The sequence below is a fragment of the Diabrotica virgifera genome, chromosome 7 (genome assembly GCF_917563875.1).
Source record: "Diabrotica virgifera virgifera chromosome 7, PGI_DIABVI_V3a".
In the NCBI taxonomy this organism is placed as follows: domain Eukaryota; kingdom Metazoa; phylum Arthropoda; class Insecta; order Coleoptera; family Chrysomelidae; genus Diabrotica; species Diabrotica virgifera.
This window is the reverse complement of record NC_065449.1, coordinates 199,388,040-199,407,792: the sequence shown is the minus strand read 5'-3', so window position 1 is coordinate 199,407,792 and position 19,753 is coordinate 199,388,040. Positions and strand designations below refer to the sequence as shown.

Sequence of the window (19,753 nt, the reverse complement as noted above, 5' to 3'; positions counted from 1 at the left end):
ACGTTATCACGCCCAGATGAATGATGTCACTAATATGATATATATGCCAAAAAGTCATAATTTAAAAATCAAAATTGACCTATTTAGGGATTTTTTCCAAAATCGTCCATTCTCGAGAAAATGAATTTATTCCAACCTTTACGTGCTCACTGTATATTGTATATCTAATTGAAGTATAAGCATCACGAGAAGAAAACAGTGATGACGAGTTAGAAAAGATAAATAGTAGAAATATCAAAATATTAATGGGAGATCTAAATGCTAAGATTGGTGAAGAGAAAGAAGAAAATGTAGGTGAGTTTAGAGAACTTAGCAATAAAGTAAGTCGATTTGTAGAATTCTGTAAAGAAGTAGATCTGTGTATTTTAAATGCCTTTTTTAAAATGCAAAAAAGGAAATTTTACACTTGGAAAGCTTCAGCAGAAAGTCCTGAAAAAATCAGAAGAAATCAGATTGATTACATTACTATCAATGAGCGTTTTCGAAAGTCTATTATTATTCATGGATTCTATTGTATCTATTATTTAGGGAAAGAAGTGTGAAAACAGGGATCCCGGTCGAAGAACATCATGGCTTCGTAACATAATTCTTCTTCTTCTTAAAGTGCCGTCTCCTCAATGGAGGTTGGCTACTACAATTTCAAACTCTTCTCTGTCTTCAGCTGTTCTTATTAGCTGTTCAAAATTTAGCCCTGTCCATTGTCGGATATTTCTGAGCCACAATAGTCTTTTCCTTCCTACTCCTCTCCTTCCCTCGATCTTTCCTTTCACTATAAGTTGAGCATATTGGTACTTATTATTTCTCAGTATGTGGCCTAGGTATGATGTTTTTCTAACTTTCACTGTGGTGAAAAGTTCTCTTGCGTTGCCTATTATATGCAGCACTTCTTCGTTTGAGGTATGTGATGTCCACGAAGTTTACGAAAGGCCTCCAACTTATTTACGGTTAAGGGTCCATGTCTCAACTGCATAGAGAAGAGTCGACCAGACGTAGCATTTGGATAAACGTAATAGAATTTCGAGTTTTATTCGAGAATACCAAAGCAGTTTTTTGATTTTTTCAAAAGATTTTCTGGCCTGTTCTATTATCGATCTTATTTCTAGATCAGGATTTAGGCTGCTATCGATCCAACATCCCAAGTACTTAAATCTATTGACTTGTTCTCAAATGTGCCCATTTATTGTGCAACGTTGAGGTATGTTTTGGTTTTTTCGGATTGACATCACTTTGGTTTTCTTAATGTTTATTTTCATACCAAATTGCTCAGAGGTCGAGTTGGTCTTGTCGATAAGTCGTTGTAGACCCAAGTCGGAATCCGCTATCAACACCGTATCATCGGAGTATCTGATGCTGTTGATATTTACGCCATTCACCTTGACTCCATCCTTGTAGTCCTCCAGTGCCTCTTTAAATAGAAACTCGGAGTAAAGATTAAACACCAGAGGCGACAGAACACATCCCTGTCTAACTCCCCTCCTAATTTCTACTGCTGCGGATATTGAACCTTCGATCCTAACTCTGGCGTTTTGGTTCCAGTACAAGTTCTTTAGTAAATTGATGTCTTTTCCATCTAAACCGACTTCTTGCAAACGTTCTAATAGTAGGTCGTGTCTTACTCTATCAAATGCTTTTTAGAAGTCTATAAAGCATATAAATATATCTTTCTGTTGGTAGTAGCATTTTTGCGCGAGAACTAGTAAATTGAAGAGGGCGTCTCTCGTTCCCATGCCGGCTCTGAATCCAAACTGATCGTCTTCGATGATTGTTTCGCACTTTCTATAGATACGATTATGTACGACTTTTAATAGGACTTTTACTGCATGACTCATAAGGCTTATCAGACGGAACTCATTGCAGTGTTGTGGGTTTGGCTTTTTCGGTAGTGGAATGAATATTGACTCTAGCCAGTCTTAAGGTATTTTACCTGTATTATAAATGCGATTGAATAAAAGGACAAATATTTCGATATTTTCTTCGCTGATTAGTTTCAACGTTTCTGGGTATATTCCATCTGGACCTGGGCTTTTATTTGTTTCGAGTTGATTAGTTGCATTTATAATTTCAGATTTCAGAATTGCTGGCCCTTTTTGGTTCTTCTCGTATGTCATGAAAAGAAATTTTAATATAGTTTTCCCATTCTTTCAGTTTATCTTCCGTTGATTCTAGCAGTTTGCCATCCGTGTTCAGCATGGTGTGAAAAGTTGTTCGCTTGGTAGTTGATGTAAACTCTTTTACCTTTATATGTAAATTAAAAAAAATCGTGCCTTTGTTGCAGTTCTTCTATTTCGATGCATTTTTTTTCCAGCCACTTCTCTTTTGCTGCGGTTATTTTTTTTCGAATTATTCTATTTAGTCTTTTGTATTCTCCATCCTGGTCATCTTTTCCTTTAGATTCTCTTCGTTTGTCCATTAATTGTAAAATCTCATCTGTCATCTATTCCTGTTTGTTATTTCTGGGAGATACTTTTAGATGTTTTTCTATTGCATTGTTCATTTGTTCTTTAAAGCAGGCCGCACATCAAAGAAACATGAAACGTAAATCACATTTCATGGAAATAAAACACTGCTAAACAAATAGACGTCCGGCCATTTATGAAACTCTCCGAAAATAAAAATGTTTTATGAGCATGAATCACACTCGTTTCATTGGTAGGCGGACTTCAAGATTTGTTTACCTGTGTTTTATTTTCATGAAACGTGTTTTACGTTTCATGTTTCATGTTTTACGTTTCATGTTTCATGTTTTACGTTTCATGTTTTTTTGGTGTGCGGCTTGCCTAATAGTTCTCCAAAGAAGGTTTATGTCATCGGACTCGATAATTCTGTGGTGGTCAATATTTCCTAAATTTTTATTTAATTCTTTATTTACTGTGTGTTGTATGGTGTCGTTTTTAAATAATCGGATGTCTAGTTTGTGTTGAGTTTTTTGTTTCTTTATTAGTTTCCATCTTGGGCGCACATTTACAACAACAGGATTATGATCGGAATTGATGTCAGCTCCAGGATATGTTTTTGAACTGATGATAGCGTTGTGATATCTTTTGTTGACCAATATGTAATCTATTTGGTTACGGATTATTCTATTTTCATTGTGTCCAAGTGGATAATCTGCTGAGGATGTAATTTAAACCACGTATTTGTCGCTACCATGTTGTGTTTTTGGCAGAATTCGGTCATTCTCTCTCCCTTGTCGTTTCCGCAAGTCCGAAATCTCCAATCAATCCAGATACCTTTCCTCTACCTAACTTAGCGTTAAAGTTACCTAAGATTAATGTTAGGTCTCGTTTTTTGGTCATCTTTATAAGTTTTTCTACAACAGCATACCACGCTTCTAGCTCTTCCATGGGTTTATCGGTCGTAGGGGCATAAGTCTGAATGATGTTAATATTTACTGGCTTTCCAGATAGTTGAATAAGTAGACATCGGTCCGAAAATGGTACAAAGTGTGTGACGGCATTGTCGTATTTGTCTTCTAAAATCTAGAATAAAATAATTATGAAACCAATGTTATAATTACCAATTAGCATTTACGAATGGGCACAATACGGAGAGAGATTCACAAAGAGATTTACAAAGAGACGTTAATTGTATCCGAACGTCTGCGGTCCCTCAGGTGAGTACCGATCCTACAAGGATAGAAATAATTTTTATTTATAAATTTTTAATAAAGAAAAATTTTCTATCGAGCTTTCTCTTACCACTGAGCTACAGAGGGGGTAAAAGGAACAGAATTTGTAAAAATAACATCATATTATATCGCCTAATTGCATATAAATTGTAAGTATGTATTTTTATTTTTTTTATTTCGACCTTATGTGTTTTTTAGTTATCAATCATACTTCTTCTATTTGGTATATTTTTTAGATATATCGGTATCTGCAATAGACTATCAATATGTGTGGACCAAGTTGTCCAGCCTCAAAAAAGAATGCTTTTACTAAAACTACTCGAAGCAGCATTAGGAAGAATTTTGGAATTAAAAACAGATTTAGTCGAAGCAGATTTAAATGAATTTACCCATTGCGGTGATACTATAGAAAATTTAAGAATTACGCCAATTGACAGAGAGCTAATTGTACCAGAGTGTTTTACAAGAGAGAGGCAAGAAGAGATTGAGTATAATAAAAGAGTTATAGATGAGGTAAGGCTGTTGAAATATAAAATAAGGCATATAATAGACTATAGACTAAAAAAAGGAAGGTGTAAACTTCCTCTTTTTCTTTTTGTGGAGACATGACTCTGTCTGTTTTTAAATGTGCCTCCAGTAAGTTATCCTTTCTTCGTTTTCATAGTCTTCCCACTAATCGTCTTCTTATTGGGAACCGTCTTTCTTTCTCTATCCTTACTACTCTATTTTTTGTCATTCGGCTATGTGGTCATTCCAATCTATTCATGTTTCTTACCTAGTAATTATTGTTCTCCACCTTGTATTGTGTGCTCTTTCTAGTATTCTTCTTATCCTTTGTGTGTCAGACCGTATTTCTGCCACGTATGTCATCAATAATCTGATGACTATTTTGTAAATTCTTCCTTTCAGTTCTTTTCCGATATTTTATTTCTCCACATTGTTTCATTCAGGCAACCTGCGGCTCTGTGTGCTCTATTCACTTGGACCTTCCACTTTTGTATTGAGCTTTCCGTAGCTAGATAGTGTGATGCCTAGATATTTAAACTCCACCAGTTGTTCGGTTATCTAACCCCCAGCTCTAATTTATAGCTTCTTGGAGTTGCTGTTATAACTATGCATTTTGTTCCTAAACGTGGTACATAATTCAAGATAGCCTCGGTTTTAAAGTATTCTTGTCTTCTTCACTTATTAGTATTAGACTTACTATTGAATAGTCATTTTCGAAGAGTTAAATGTCTTTTACTGGGCATATATGTATTTTTGATTTCTTTGTTCCTTGGTCTGTCCATAAGGATTATACTTGCTTATACTTAAAAAATCATATCTTATAACAGTTTTATCCGATCCTTTAAATTTGAGATTCATAACAAAAAAATGGGAACAAGTCAGCTAAAAAAAGTAATAAGATATTTCACTTTGCATTTATTATTTTATTTTTAAAGTAAAGTGAAGTAAGAACCTTTTGACTTTCTTCATGACATCATCAGTTTGTCCTACTTCTCACTCATGGGCACCGAAGACGAAGAGGTCCACTAGCTTGATGCAGAGAACGGCTGAACTGGGACCTCGAATAGAACACAGTTGTATTTAGTGATAATGCAGATTCACTTTGGCCTTGGAAGGCTGAGACGGTCTCCTAAGGATCCTCCTTATGGCCTTGCTAGGATGAGAAGAAGACCTAGTTATAGACGATATTCGAAATTTCCTATAGAAAGGCGTGTGCAGCACACTGTTGAAATTATGGTATGGAGAGTTATTGCCTATGGAAGATAAATTAAGGGGTATCAAATACCAACGTCATAAGAAGATTTTCAGTTACTCTGTGGTAATTCACAAACAAAATAACATAACTCTTGTGAGCTATCTAATTAAATAGTGATAAGAAGAGTATTCTTGTTCTCATGATCATTTTTCAGTGCGTCATTAATTATGACGTCATATACTGTATTGGCTGTGTCGAGACTTATTTCATGTAATTATTGACGAATCTGACAGATGCCACAATCGTACTTAGCCATAGGTGAAAAGCTGGTGGAATTAGTAATTTAGTAGATTTGATTTTTACACAATATGTTAACATGTAGGTATTTTTTATAAAGGGGAATAGAATTAAAAAGTAAACAATATTGTTAATTAAATTTATAAATATGGAAACATTAAAAAATGACACAAAACTGACATTAAAAAATGACACAAAAATACACTGTGTTTTTATCTTCTTCTCTAGGTGCTGTCTCCGCTTCAAAAGTTAGCAATCATCAGAGAGATCTTTATTTCTGAAACAGCGGCTCTAAATAATTCATTGTTATTACATCCAAACCAGTTCCTAAGGTTCTTCAGCCATGAGTTACGTCTCCTTTCTATGGATCTTTTTCTTGCATAATGACCTGGAGTATTAGATATACATCTCTCATCACATGTCCAATATATCTCAGTTTTCTTCTTATTTGTTAGTTCTCGTTCCTTATGCGTAAGTCTCATTACCTCCACGTTGGCTATTCTATCTACTCATGAGATATTTATCACTCTTCGGTACATCTCAAATGTCTCTAGTCTCCTCACGTCAATGACTAACTTTTAACGAACTAAATTCTAAACCAAAACACAAAATAATGCACAAAGACGTTGTGAAACACAAGTGAAGTCGAATTCGAAATTTCAAAATGACAGGTACACAAAATACTGACCTGAATAATAACCGTCACTTGACTCTTTGACACTTCTAAAAAATGGCCAAAATGGACGAAGTTTTCGTCAAATGTTCGTAATACGTGTATTTGATTGGCTAGAAAAAACGCGCATTCTAAATATCAACGAATCAAACGTAGGTTAGGAATAGACATCTTATGTATATGTTATGGACCATATGATTAATTGGTCATTTTTCATAATGCCCGGGCTATATAAAAAATGCCCAATACTGTCGGTCAATATAATAAATACTATTAAATTCATCACATTGCCCGGGCATTATGTATAATGCTTGGCATCTACTAGACAGGATGATTAAAACTACTTTTATTTTTATTAAATATGAAATATATTTATTTTGATACAATCAAGTATGTAGTAAAAACTAAAATATTTCTTATATACTAATGAAAACAGTCTTGCAGTCTTCTGTGAAATGGCACATGAGTACATTTAATGAATAAGTATACATAAAAAATATAATACGTATTAACGGTAATTGAGGAAACCAAAAAAAGAATTCTGTGTTTTTATTTGCATTTTTTTCTAATGACCGAAATCGATGGTAACACACAAAGCGGCTAGTGAGAAATTAAATCGTTTTTCTTCTAAATCAAACTCAATTTTAAATAAAAATACACTTACCACCTTTGCGTGCTACATCATCGAAATTTATTTTGTATGAATGATTTACAATACATAACTATTTGTTGAAACATGTTCCACTATGGTGACACTTGGAGTTACATATTTTTTTTTCTTTACGACACTTACACTTATCAAATTTACACCCACCTTTACAACCGCACCTACTGTATCCTTGTCCCCCACAGTTAGAAGATTTTCTTGCGCATTCTCTAAGAGATATCTCAGTGTCTGGAATCTCTTCTATGGAGATAAACTTTTCTTTACAAACGGTAAACTGGTTTCTTGAATATAACTGATTTAGTATGCCATATTTTGTGCCTAGTTTGTAAAGCTTTTTTTCAGTTATCTCTGTCACGATAGCTAGTAGATTTCTTTGATCACTACGAGCTCGGTCCACATCTGGCACTCGTATCCTAACTGTGTTACCTAGTTTAGCCGATGGATATTTGGAATTGGAAAATTTTAACATCTTCTCTGCTTGTTTTTTTAGATTCGTCAAAGCCAATTTTCTTTTCTTCCTTACATCGTTTATTCTAATATCTATATTGGAATCCAGATTTTCATTATTTTCTAAATTAACTACAATAGCCGTTTCTACCGCATTTGTTAAAAATTCTGGAACTTGACTAGATTCACGAGATGAATTTTGAACATGAGATGAACTTGATTCGGGCAACAATATTGAAGAGTCCACATTTATATTATTATTTTGTATTATATCCGGTTCTGTAGATAGCCCAGCCTCTTGAGTTTTGAACAGGACCTCTAAGTCTTCCTCCGAATTAACATCAGTCAGAACTTCTTGGGGTAGAGAGCTTTTTAAACCAACTTTCAACTTTGTGCCGAACATGGCTTCATATGGACTACAACCTATACCAATGTGATGAGCTCTATTTTTCATTAGTTGAACAAAACGTAAGCCTTCAGACCATTTGTTTGTATTGTTGTCTTCTAACCACGAACTAAGCATATTCTCTACGTCTTGATTGGCCCTTTCTATAGATCCTTGACTCTGAGAATGCCTGGGTTTGCCATGTACCATTTTTACCTCGGGCCACATGCTACACAGCTCTTTGATAATATGGTTAGCGAATTCTCTGCCATTATCACTATGAAGCACACTCGGCGCCCCAAATATTGTGAAAATATCCAAAAGTACATGCGATACTTCTTCTGCTCTTTTACTTGTAAGAAGTCGAAGTTGGACAAATTTGGTAAGATGGTCTTGATAAACAAGCACAAATTTATAACAGCCATCGGCTTGTGACTGCATATCGATTAAATCGACTTGGCATCTTGAATTCATTTCCTTGCTCAATATTGGTTTCACCACCAAGCCTTTCTTTGGAATATTATGTTTTTTCTGACAGGTCATGCATAAATTTAAATAGATAACAATCATCTCCCTTGTAATATTTTTAAATTTAGAATGTACTTCCTTCTCCATTCGGTTTCTACCACCATGCCCGATAGTAATATGAAGATCGCGCAATGTATCAAATATTTCTTCTGTATGGACGTAGTATTTAATTACATTATCTTCTTTCACAGGAACAATCAATTTTTCTACTTCTCTAATCGTCATAACGTCGAATCTTCGTAAGCGCTGATAATCACTCGGCGTTTTATTTGTCTGTTTACTTTTACAGTTTTTTACCTTCTGTATCATTTCCATGTAGGCTGTTTTTGTGAAAATTTGTGAATTTTGACTTTTTACTGAAACTAATTCAGTTAACCGATTGTTAAATCGATTTTTCATATCACTTAATGGTTCTTCTTTTTCCATAGTTCACTATGCAATACTTTATAAACAAAGAATTAACTAAGAAATGTCACAAACAAACCACTTGTCGTATATACCATTACTAACATTCAACTGCAATATGATTTATAAATAATGGCCGACGTGCTTCGGTGACTGTAACCTTGGATACAGCGCGTTGATTCGCTGCTGAAGATCGCATGATTTACTAAGAACGCCGATTTATCACATTGCCCGGCCATAGTATAGCATTTTTCATAATGACCAGACAATATGATAAATTGTAAAAAGTTATCAAATTGCCCGCTGGAGTTAGTCATTATTAATAATGACCGGGCATTATACATAATGGCTAACATAATCACTTTGTCCATAACATATATAACCATTGTAATGCTGCATTATTTTTGTGTTTAATCACGGAGCTACCGCTTTTTCCGTCTTATCTAACTTAATGCATTAGAGAGAAATCGAAAAACTGTGACGCACTGAAAAATGATCATGAGAACAAGAATAGTAGATATTTTAAATCTTGCGATGTACAGTATACATTAAAATGTTTATGTGCATTTAAAAGCAGTATTTAAATTGTTTAGCCGACTAATCATTTTTTTGAAACTTTTGAAAGAAAAACTAATTGAAACGGAAGATAATACCAGAAATGTGAATCAATCATACGAAAACATCAAAGAATGTATACACGCCGCTGCCTTAGAAGCACTAGGGCCATATGAAAAAACCGTACATCGAAAACCGTATTGGTGGGATCAAGATATTTCGCAGGAAATAACAAAGAAAAGAGAATTGTGTCAAAAATATCTGAACACAAAAAACGTGGAAGACAGAATACATTATAAAAGAATGCAAGCGAGGGTCAGGAGAAAAATATGTCAAAAGAAAAACGAACTCTGGACAAAAAAGTGTACCATGCTAAATACATACATAGGTGGAAGCCAAAGTTCAGAAAGTTGGAAACTATTAAAAAATTTAAGAAACGACAGAAAGAAAGACATTATTCAATCCATATCACCACAAACTTGGGAAAGATACTTTGAAGATTTACTAACAGAGACAAGAGAGCCCTTCAAACAGATACAATCCAACGGTATACAAAGCGTCAGGTTGATAGGATCACCAATCAGAGTAAATGGGAGAGAAGTCGAAACCATATGTAAACAGTTGAAGAATGGCAAATCACCGGGCCCAGGAAATATAGCTCCGGAACTCATCAAATATGGACCTAAAGTTTTAATTAAGCGGCTAAGACAACTTTTCCAGCAATGCTTGAATAACCATGAAATACCTAAAGAATGGAAAGAGTCACATCTGAGCACTATCCACAAAAAGGGAGATAAATCAAAACCTGAAAACTATAGAGGAATTGCAGTCACTAGTAGTATCAGCAGAATATATGGAAAACTTATTAAAAATCGAATAGAAGAAGAATACCAAAATATGGAAGGCGAAGAACAGGCTGGTTTTCGCGCAGGTCGATCTACAATAGATCATGTTTTCTCCATTACTCAGATAATTGAAAAGAAAGTTGCTCGTGGCCAAGAAGTCCATCTGATGTTTGTAGACCTTAGAACAGCGTATGATAGTGTTCCGCTGGTTAAATTATGGGAGGCACTGGAGAAAACAAATGAAAATATAGAATTGGTTGAAGCCGTAAAAACGTTGTACTACCAACAAACAACAAGAATTAAAACGGGAAATCTCATAACACCTGGATTCACAGTAACTAAAGGACTAAGGCAAGGATGCTGTATCTCACCAACACTATTCAAAATATACCTCGAAGCAGCACTCAACAAATGGAAGAAAAAATTTACGAATATGGGCATACCACTAACGGACTCAACTTTGTACACGCTGTGCTTTGCGGATGACCAGGTGATCATCGCACAGGACTCTGAAGATCTTAGTTACATGATGCGAAAACTATTAGAAGAGTTTACAGAGTGGGGTCTAGAAGTGAATATGGAAAAAACTGAATACATGAGTATCGGAGGAGACCAACATAGCCTCCGAGTAGAGGAAAATCAAGAAATAAAATTATGTGAAGACTACAAATACCTGGGAGTAAAGATCACTCAAGACGGAAAATTAGATGCAGCTATTAAGGAACGAAATATACAGGGGAGGAAAGGCATATCCTTACTAAACAGCGTACTGTGGGATAAAAATATTTCTAAGGAGAATAAAAAAAGAATATATAACACTATAATAAAAAGCATCACAACATATGGATGCGAAGTTTGGCCCCTAAAAGACAGAACAGAGAAAATGCTAGAGCAACAGAAATGGACTTCTGGCGCCGTTCAGCGGGAATATCTAGACGCGACAGAATAACAAACGAGAGAGTCCGAGAAATCATGGGGGTTACACATACTATTGTTGACGACATCAGTACGAAACAACTCAGCTGGTACGGACACGTAAGGAGAATGCCGGAGAATAGAATACCAAGACAAATCCTCGAATGGCAACCAAGAGGAAGGCGCAGACCAGGAAGACCTAGAAGAAGTTGGAGAGAAAGAGTTGATAGAGAAATCAGGGACAGAGAACTCGAGGACGATCTATGGAATGACAGAACGAGATGGAGATTGGAAATCGGAAGACGTCGAAGAACGTTGTAAACCAATATTATTTATTTATCATTTTTTTATGAAATTTTTTCTGTTACGTTTTACGCGAGTCAATGGGAGCAAGAAAAGGATATTACCTCCAAATTCTATCTTACTGCATGGATTTTAATGAAATTTTGGCAATAGCCTCTACTTATTTTCTAATTCAAAGTCTACCTCCCGCCGATGTGTGCTTTTATTTTGGGGGTGGTTCCCACCCCTTCTCGGGGGTGGAAATTTTTTTGGTTAAAATAACCACAGAAGTCCTTAGAGAATCTAATTCTAAGCAAAAACTGTTCTATAATTTCTTTTGAAAACTTAATAGTTTTTGAGTTATTCGTGTTTAAAAATTGGCCATTTTCATTGAATAATGACACATTTTCGGACGGTTTTTTGCGAATAACTTAAAAACTATGCATATAACAAAAAGAACTGTAGTAAATATTTTTGTAGCTTTAAAAAAAAACAAAGAGACTCGTTTCTTCATAAATCTTCTAGTTATAACACAAAAAGGGATATAGTAGGTGTAAAGAGTTTGTCTTTTTGGTGCATGCTTCAATCGGCGTATTCAACTTGAAATAACAGAGAAATGGTCGATTTAAGATGTATAATGCTACCAATACCGTTTAGAGTGCTTGAAAATACCTTTAAAATGAGCAATATTAAATGTCTATTACACTCAAACTAAGCGAGATATGCTGCAAAATATTGATGGCTAATGTATTTTAAGAAAAAATGGGAAGTATATTTTCACCCCTCATCCCTCAGAATTTAAATACATCGTTTTCCTTCTACAATACTTCTTATTATAGGGTTATTTCTATGTTCAAAAAGTTGAACGGGTTTAAAATGAATGGTTTTTAAATTTTCTTAAAAAGCTTCCTTTTTCTCCCTGTAACTTGAAAACAATAGAGATACAGTAAGCAAAGCAAAATTTTTAACTAAAAAGCACTACGTTTATGTTTGGTATCTTTTTTTCGTATCTCTTATCATTTTCGAACTACATGGAGAAAAAGAAAGATTTTTTAAGAAAATTTGAAAATGCCCTCTATAATTTGAGCTTATTTTTTTTCAAAAATCATTTATTTTAAACGCGTCCAACTTTTTAAACATAGAAATAAAATTATAATAAAAAGTATTGTAGAAGGAAAACGATGTATTTAAACTCGGAAGGATGAGGGTGAAAAATGTTCTTCCCATTTTTTTCTTAAAAAACATTAGCATCAATATTTTGCAGAATATCTCTCTTAGGTTGAATGTAATCGACATGTAATATTGCTCATTTTAAAGGTCTTTTTAAGCACTCTAAAAGGTATTAGTATTATACACCTAAAATCGACCGTTTCTCTGTTATTTCAAGTTGAATACACCGATTTGAGCATGCATCAAAAAAACAAAGTTTTCTCACCTACCATATCTCTTTTTGTATTATAACTAGAAGATTTATGAAGAAATGAGTCTCTTTGCGTTTTTATAAGCTACAAAAACATTTTATATGGCTTTTTCGTTAGATGCATAGTTTTTAAGGTATTCGCAAAAAACCGTCGGAAAAGGTGTCATTTTTCAATGAAAATGGCCAATTTTCAACCACGAATAACTCAAAAACTATTGAATTTTCAAAATATATATATATATATATATATATATATATATATATATATATATATATATATATATATTTATATATATATATATATATAGAACAGTTTTGCTTAGAATTGGGTTCTCTAGCCACTTCCGTGGTTATTTGACCAACAAATTTTCCACCCCCGAAAAACGGTGGGAACCCCGAAGATAAAAGCACACATCGGCATGGGGTAGACTTTATTTCCTGATCTATTCCCTGCTTACTCTGAAAATATCAAGTAAATCGATGTAGTAGGAGGAAATTCGGAGCCAAATATCCTCATTGACTGCCCTATTTACATATTTTTAGGTTCTTTCTAAACTAGGTTATCTAGACAAAACCCCTAAGAAAACACCCATGACAGAACAACAAGCAATTTTGATCATTCAAAAACACGAGCGGGCTCGGCAAGGTAGGCTTCGCCAGCAATTTATGAAAGAGATTAGAACAATGAAAGAAAAGAGTAAACCAGTGCAAGAAGACGCAGAAGAAGAGGCTAAGCGTGGAGGAATTAGTCTGACAGCTGCTATGAAGATCCAGAAAATTTGGAGAGGGTATATTGCCAGAAGAGCTACTAGGAGAAGGAAGATACAAGAGATGTTACTCATAGGAATGATTCCGCCGCTAAAGACAAAAAGTGTTGAAATCGAAAAGGATTTGGAAAACAAGAACTACAGGTAGGATGTTATCAATTATTTTGGACATTAAGGGCCGGTTGTTCGAACGCTAATCAGCAATGATCATTATCAAATAATTAATTACTGTCAATGTCAATTGTTAAAACATAATTAATTACAATTTTGAGACTATAATCAATTAATATAACAATAATTATTAACATAATTAATAATAAATCTCATAATTGTAATTAATTATGTTTTCAGCAACCCAAACAAAGTTGACATTGACAGTTTTGGTGACAGTAATTAAATATTTAATAATGATCATTGTTGATTAGCGTTCGAACAACCGGCCCTTAAACTTGTAAAAACCAGATTTAAACAATAATGATATCAAAATAAATTTTATTATAATAATGAGTACTAACATTTTTAAGACAATTTTTAAGACAATTAAGCCACAATTGATTGTAATGATAATTAAATTTTATATTTGCTTTGATGCTTCGACTTACAATCCGGAAATCGTTTTTAAAAAACTCTGAAATAAAAATTATGATAGCGCAAAAGATGGAGAGTAACCATTGTTTAGGTATTGGCGGTGTGCAAGTACTTGGAGGGGATATGAGAAACGATCGTGCGTAAATATATCGAAGAACTCTTGCAACTTTCTAAAATAATTCATATTGTCAATTGGAATTGTCATATTGACGTATATTTCATACCTAATGTCATTAAAGAAGAAAAATTATATGTTGCTCCACAATATTGATATGACATGTAAATATTATATAAAATTAAATTTAATTAATTGTATTTTGCTTGCAGTACTGCATTAATAATTAATTTTATTTAGTACATACAATTGTTTACTTTTTAATAACATAACCTCAGTCTTAGTTTTCTTCTTATAACTTTCTTGGGCTATGGCCTTGACAATTATCCAGAAACCAGGACTAACGTAATTAGCCAATACAATTAAAAGTGCGAATAAAGTTGCTGAGCGTAGAAACCAGGTGTCGCTTTTCCGAATTTGCACGGTCCCAATATGCTCTGTTTTGTATATTGTGTTAAAAAGTCTTCTATAATATCTAAGGTTACATCATTTTTGAATTTTAAGATTTCTACTGAGATTTGGTCTGGACCTATTGCTTTGCAATTTTTGCTAATTTTTAATGCCATTTTAATTTCTACTTTTAATATCTCTTTTAATATCTCTAAAAATGCAACATCATCTACTTCAATCTCCGTCTGTTCCGTTCCATTGTCTTTTAACAAATCATTGATATATTCTGCCCATCTCTTCAATTTTTTGTTAATATTTAATACTTCTCCTATTTGTATCTTTCAGTGCTCCCGGTTTTCTTTTTCTATTGTTGTCAGTTAATTCTTTAATTTTTGTGTGTGTGTGTGTCAAAACTATCATGTCTTCTTTGCAGAGTCTATTTTACTTCAAAACAGTCCCGAGGCACTACATAATTTTCGGGCCCCGAGGCAAGTATAATTTAATAATAATACTTTTTTTAAATGTATTAATTATTATTTAATAGGAATATAGTTGCACCCGAAATTTAGATTTTTATGTATTAAGGCCATGGATACATAATTCGCAAATATTTTACGGCTATCCCTACTTTTTCTGTCTTTACACGGCAAATTACGTGTAGTAAAATTCACACTAGTATGGATATGTAAACATTACTAGAATGTCCTTCTACTTGAAATTGTCATCATTAACTTAAAGAGATGGCTTTTGAATGTTCTTGGATAACTGTTGTTTGTATACTTGCAAATTATTCATTCGGTTAATAAATGTGATAATTTTTTTACTAACTATGTATTCAGTGATTGTAATAAATTATATATACAACAAAAACTAATACTCAATCAAGATAAGAGGAAAAGTGTGAAAGTGATTTTTAAATATTATATTGTTACTATAGAACGCTTACAATTTTGAACATCTTTAACAACAAAATACTTGGACCACTGAATATTATATTATCCTGATGTATTCTCTGCTTGGATCTTCCACAAATAATAGGTACACAATAAATAACTTTTTATTAAGTTCACGTCTTAAATCAATGATTTATCAAATACACTATATATTAATATTATTTAATCAACAACTCAAAATATTCCCGATGCCATGTCATATATTTAAAATTGTCACTGATTATCACTGTCTAACTGACAATATGCTGACAATATTCTATTCGACAAGTGCGTTGTAAGACAAAGATAGATTTGGAAAATATTACCACCGACATTGTGTTCGTTTTTTTCGAATCCTGAAAAAACCAATGAATATTTTTGAAAAATTTAAATGCTGAATGAAAGACTAAATTATTACCGAGGGTGGAGAGTCCCTTAGAATAAATAAAACGTTTATTTTGAATGAGATATTTGAAATTAAAAATCACACTAAATTTTCTATTAGTTTTTCACCCCTGTAACTTAATAAACATTATAGAAGTTCTCAGGGACTTTGGGCCCTCGCTAATAATGTAATCTTTAATTCTGCGTTTAAATTTTTCAAAAATACCCATTAGTCTTCTCAGGATTCGAAAAAAACGAATCCCCATTTGAATAGCATTGCAGCCGAAAATACGTAACCATCCTCTTAAGTGGCTACACCAGCGCGTCATCAATATATTTTTTTCAAAGTTCTGCGGCAACTTTTAACAGTGCGGCAGCAGTGCGTCGGCAGTACGACGTGCCGGTGACACTATTGGCTCCGTGCGTCTCCCCTCTACTTACAGTCACGTGACTGTCAACATTGAGTCTTATGGGATTATTTTGTTAAACTTGAATATTTTATTTTGTAGTGATAATAACCGAATACAATTGTTAGAATTCATTAGTTATTAATTTATACTGTAATTTATAGTTCAACAAAAATATTTTCTTTTTCGTTAATAAAGATTTATTGACATAAATTGCGATAGTGAGGTTATGTATACAAAATCAAACTGATAATCAACATTGGAAATAGAAGAATTTATATCAGATTAAGTGCGCTTTTATTTTCTGTTTATATTAATACATAATATCACTAGCGGGACACGGCATTTTTTTTAAATGTCTCATTTAAACATATACAAAGCGTCCTGATAAAATTTCAAAAAACCGCCACCATGAGCAGGTCGGTCGATTTTGCTTTGACACTTTGTTAACGCTCAGAGCGAATACTATCAAAAACAATATTGTTGCACAAAAACAAGGCAGAATATTGTGATATTGCGACAATAATTATTATACTCATCATCATCGGGGCTTTTGATTTCGGATGGAATGTTTGCCGCTCTTGCTTAGAGCTCTCTGATTCGATTATTGCGGTGAATCACTCAGCATTCCAATTGTGTTTAGTCAAAGTTTGTTGTATGACTTGGCTTTCGTTACAATTTTTTTCCACTTATTTCGATATGTGCATAGTTCCTTCTAGTTGCTCACTTCCAGAATTTGGATATCTCTCTTGACCTGGTCCTCCCTTCTCTCTCTGGGTCTTCCCCTTTGTCTTTCCGTTTCCATCTCGTAATCTTCTTAATCAGTAGGTAGCTTTTGCTTCTCTCTATGTGCCCCCGTCATTTCAGCCTCTGCGCTTTAATAAATCTCAATATATCTTCTCCCTTTATTTGGTCTCTTAGTTCATGGTTCATTCTTCTTCTCATTTTTTCGTTGTCCATTCTTATCGGGCCCATAATCCGTCTGAGGATATTTCTTTCAAATATTCTCAATTTTTCTTCACCTTTTTCCGTGAGGCAAATTGTCTCAGCTGCTTACGTAACTACTGGTCTGATTGCAACTCTGTATATTTTTATTATACTCATAGGCGTGCTAAATGTGATCAAGTTAGTCAAGTTCGATTTCTACTTATAGATAATCGACTTTTAGTCATTCCCATGCGACACAAAATCTAGGCATGGGATAAAAAAGTTTATTTGAAGAAAGTGTATTTTTTTGTTCTTTTTAATTGTGACACAGACTCGTTTTTAAATATTTTATTTAATTATAGAGTAATTTTCACATACTATATTTTTTACTATATTACGAAAATGTGTGCCAAATATCTCAACAAAATAACATTTACATATATTTAAATAATTAAACATTGTTTAATTCTAGTGGTAAAATAGGCACTGCTTCTTTAATATTCTATTATTTCTGTTCATTGTTCTTATAACCATTCTTCCTTCGCTTGCTTAAATTTGTATTGTATCTGTTTATCCACTCTATTGTACATCTTATCTTTCTTTTTATATTGACGTCTTTCTTTCATTAAATCTCAAATTTTCTCCTTCATCAGTCGTTTCTTTTTGAGTCTGGTTGGTGTCATTTTTTTTTTAACTTTGATCAATTTCTGTTTTTATAAATAACCATTTTGTATCCGTTTCAGTATTTTGCAGAATTTGTTCTTTAACATTCATTAATCGATTATATTATTGATTTCATCTCTCAGGCGTTGTCTCATGAGTGGGTTCCTTAATTTACTTATATCGATTTTTGCATTTGTTGTTCTTCGCTTTATTATTTTCATTTTGAGCCTAATTTTGGTCACTATTTGGTTGTGATCTGATCCTGTGTCGGCACTCGGATATGTTTTTGCTGATATGATTGCGTTCCTGTATATCTTTTCCTAAATATTGTGTACGTAATCTACTTGGTTTCGTACAATTCTCTCTTCTTGAGCAGCTGGTGATTTCCACATGTATAGTCTTTATAACATTGCAATATATTAATATTTATAGTATCTTTAAAAATTCTTTGATGACTAGGAGGAAGTTACAAGTGGAACGACGGAAAGAATATGAAAAATCTGTCAAAAACATTAGGGAAAGTCTGGAGAAAAATCAGAGGGGAGCAGTCCTGGAGCAATTAAGCGATCAAGTACGAGCATGGCTACAAGAATATAAAGCCACAACAGGAAAAATACCTGAATACACTGGAGAAGATAGAAGTGCTTCTAGGAACTTATTAAGTAGACAAGGTAAAATATTCTATGCTTATGTCAAATCAGATAATTAATCATCTACTTTATGATTATTATTTTGGTAAGGTTTTTAAATGTTTTTAAATAAATCGCTTTCCTTCATGACTAAGAAAGTAGATGACACCTCTGTACGCTAATCACTGAACTGGGAAATATTCTAGAGGTCTAAATTTTTTTTCTCCTTATGTCGTTTTGGAAAGTTCTGTAGTTTCTTTTACGATGAATTTCTAGTAGTTAATCTTATCTTCTCATTAACAAATCTATTAGAAGTTTTTTGTAATTTATTAAAATCATAGTTTTTAGAAATTTTGTATCAAAAATATCAACAACTATTTTACAGGAACGGATAGTGAGTTGAGCAAGTCAACCCAAATTTCTTCAAAAGAGTCTAAGACCAAAAAAGACAAAGGAAAAACTAAAGAGAGCAAGGCAGATGATGTAGAAGAAGATCAATCTACGAAAGCACTGGTATCGACATTTGTTCCTGAGTTAAATCTAAGGAAAGAAGAGTACGATGAAGTCTGGAGGAATAAAGATGAATCTGGAAACTTCCGACAATATCACTATAGGTATATTATCGAACAAGAGCAAATGGCAGAAATGGAGAATGAGTTAAGAAAAGTTGTTGATGAAATGATGAGAGCAGAATTAGAACTTCTACAGGTAAGTGTATTATCTATTGTTTTATGTGCTCTTTGATAGAGATGACGACGTTGGTAGTATCGGCTGGTCTTCACTCTTACGCTTTAAATATTGATGATTTTATTTTTTTAAGGAAGCATTTGATAAGGATAGGGGACATAAAGGAAAGAAGAAATCAAGTAAAAAAGCCAGGAGGGGAGGTAAAAAAAGTAAAAAGAAGAAGGAAAAAGATTTAACTCCCGACAGGACAACGGAATCACTGTTTGAGGAGTTAGTGGCTAATGGAATCATAAAAAAGTAATTCTTAGAATTATTAAATTATTTTAATAGGAAACATATTTGTATAAAATTATCTTTACGTCTCTGTTTATGGTTTAGTGATCTAATTTCTGTGATCTAGTTTCCATAATGTTGCGCACATTAAATGTAAATAGAGAACATGGACATCTCAATACGAAAAAAAAAACAGCACTTGTAAGTTCAGAAAGTGCGATATATTCAATAAACTGCTTTTG

General features: G+C 33.4%; 1 protein-coding gene across 1 annotated transcript in view; it reads left to right on the top strand.

The window, feature by feature from the left end:
- LOC114327108 (dynein regulatory complex protein 11) overlaps positions 1–19,753 on the top strand; it is a 47,112-nt gene that overhangs the window by 11,940 nt on the left and 15,419 nt on the right. Inside the window, exons 2-6 of the mRNA XM_050655328.1 lie at positions 3,865–4,141; positions 13,293–13,660; positions 18,382–18,593; positions 18,937–19,259; positions 19,372–19,535. Of these exons, the coding sequence (XP_050511285.1) occupies positions 3,865–4,141; positions 13,293–13,660; positions 18,382–18,593; positions 18,937–19,259; positions 19,372–19,535 (1,344 nt within the window). The remainder of the gene's footprint in view (positions 1–3,864; positions 4,142–13,292; positions 13,661–18,381; positions 18,594–18,936; positions 19,260–19,371; positions 19,536–19,753) is intronic.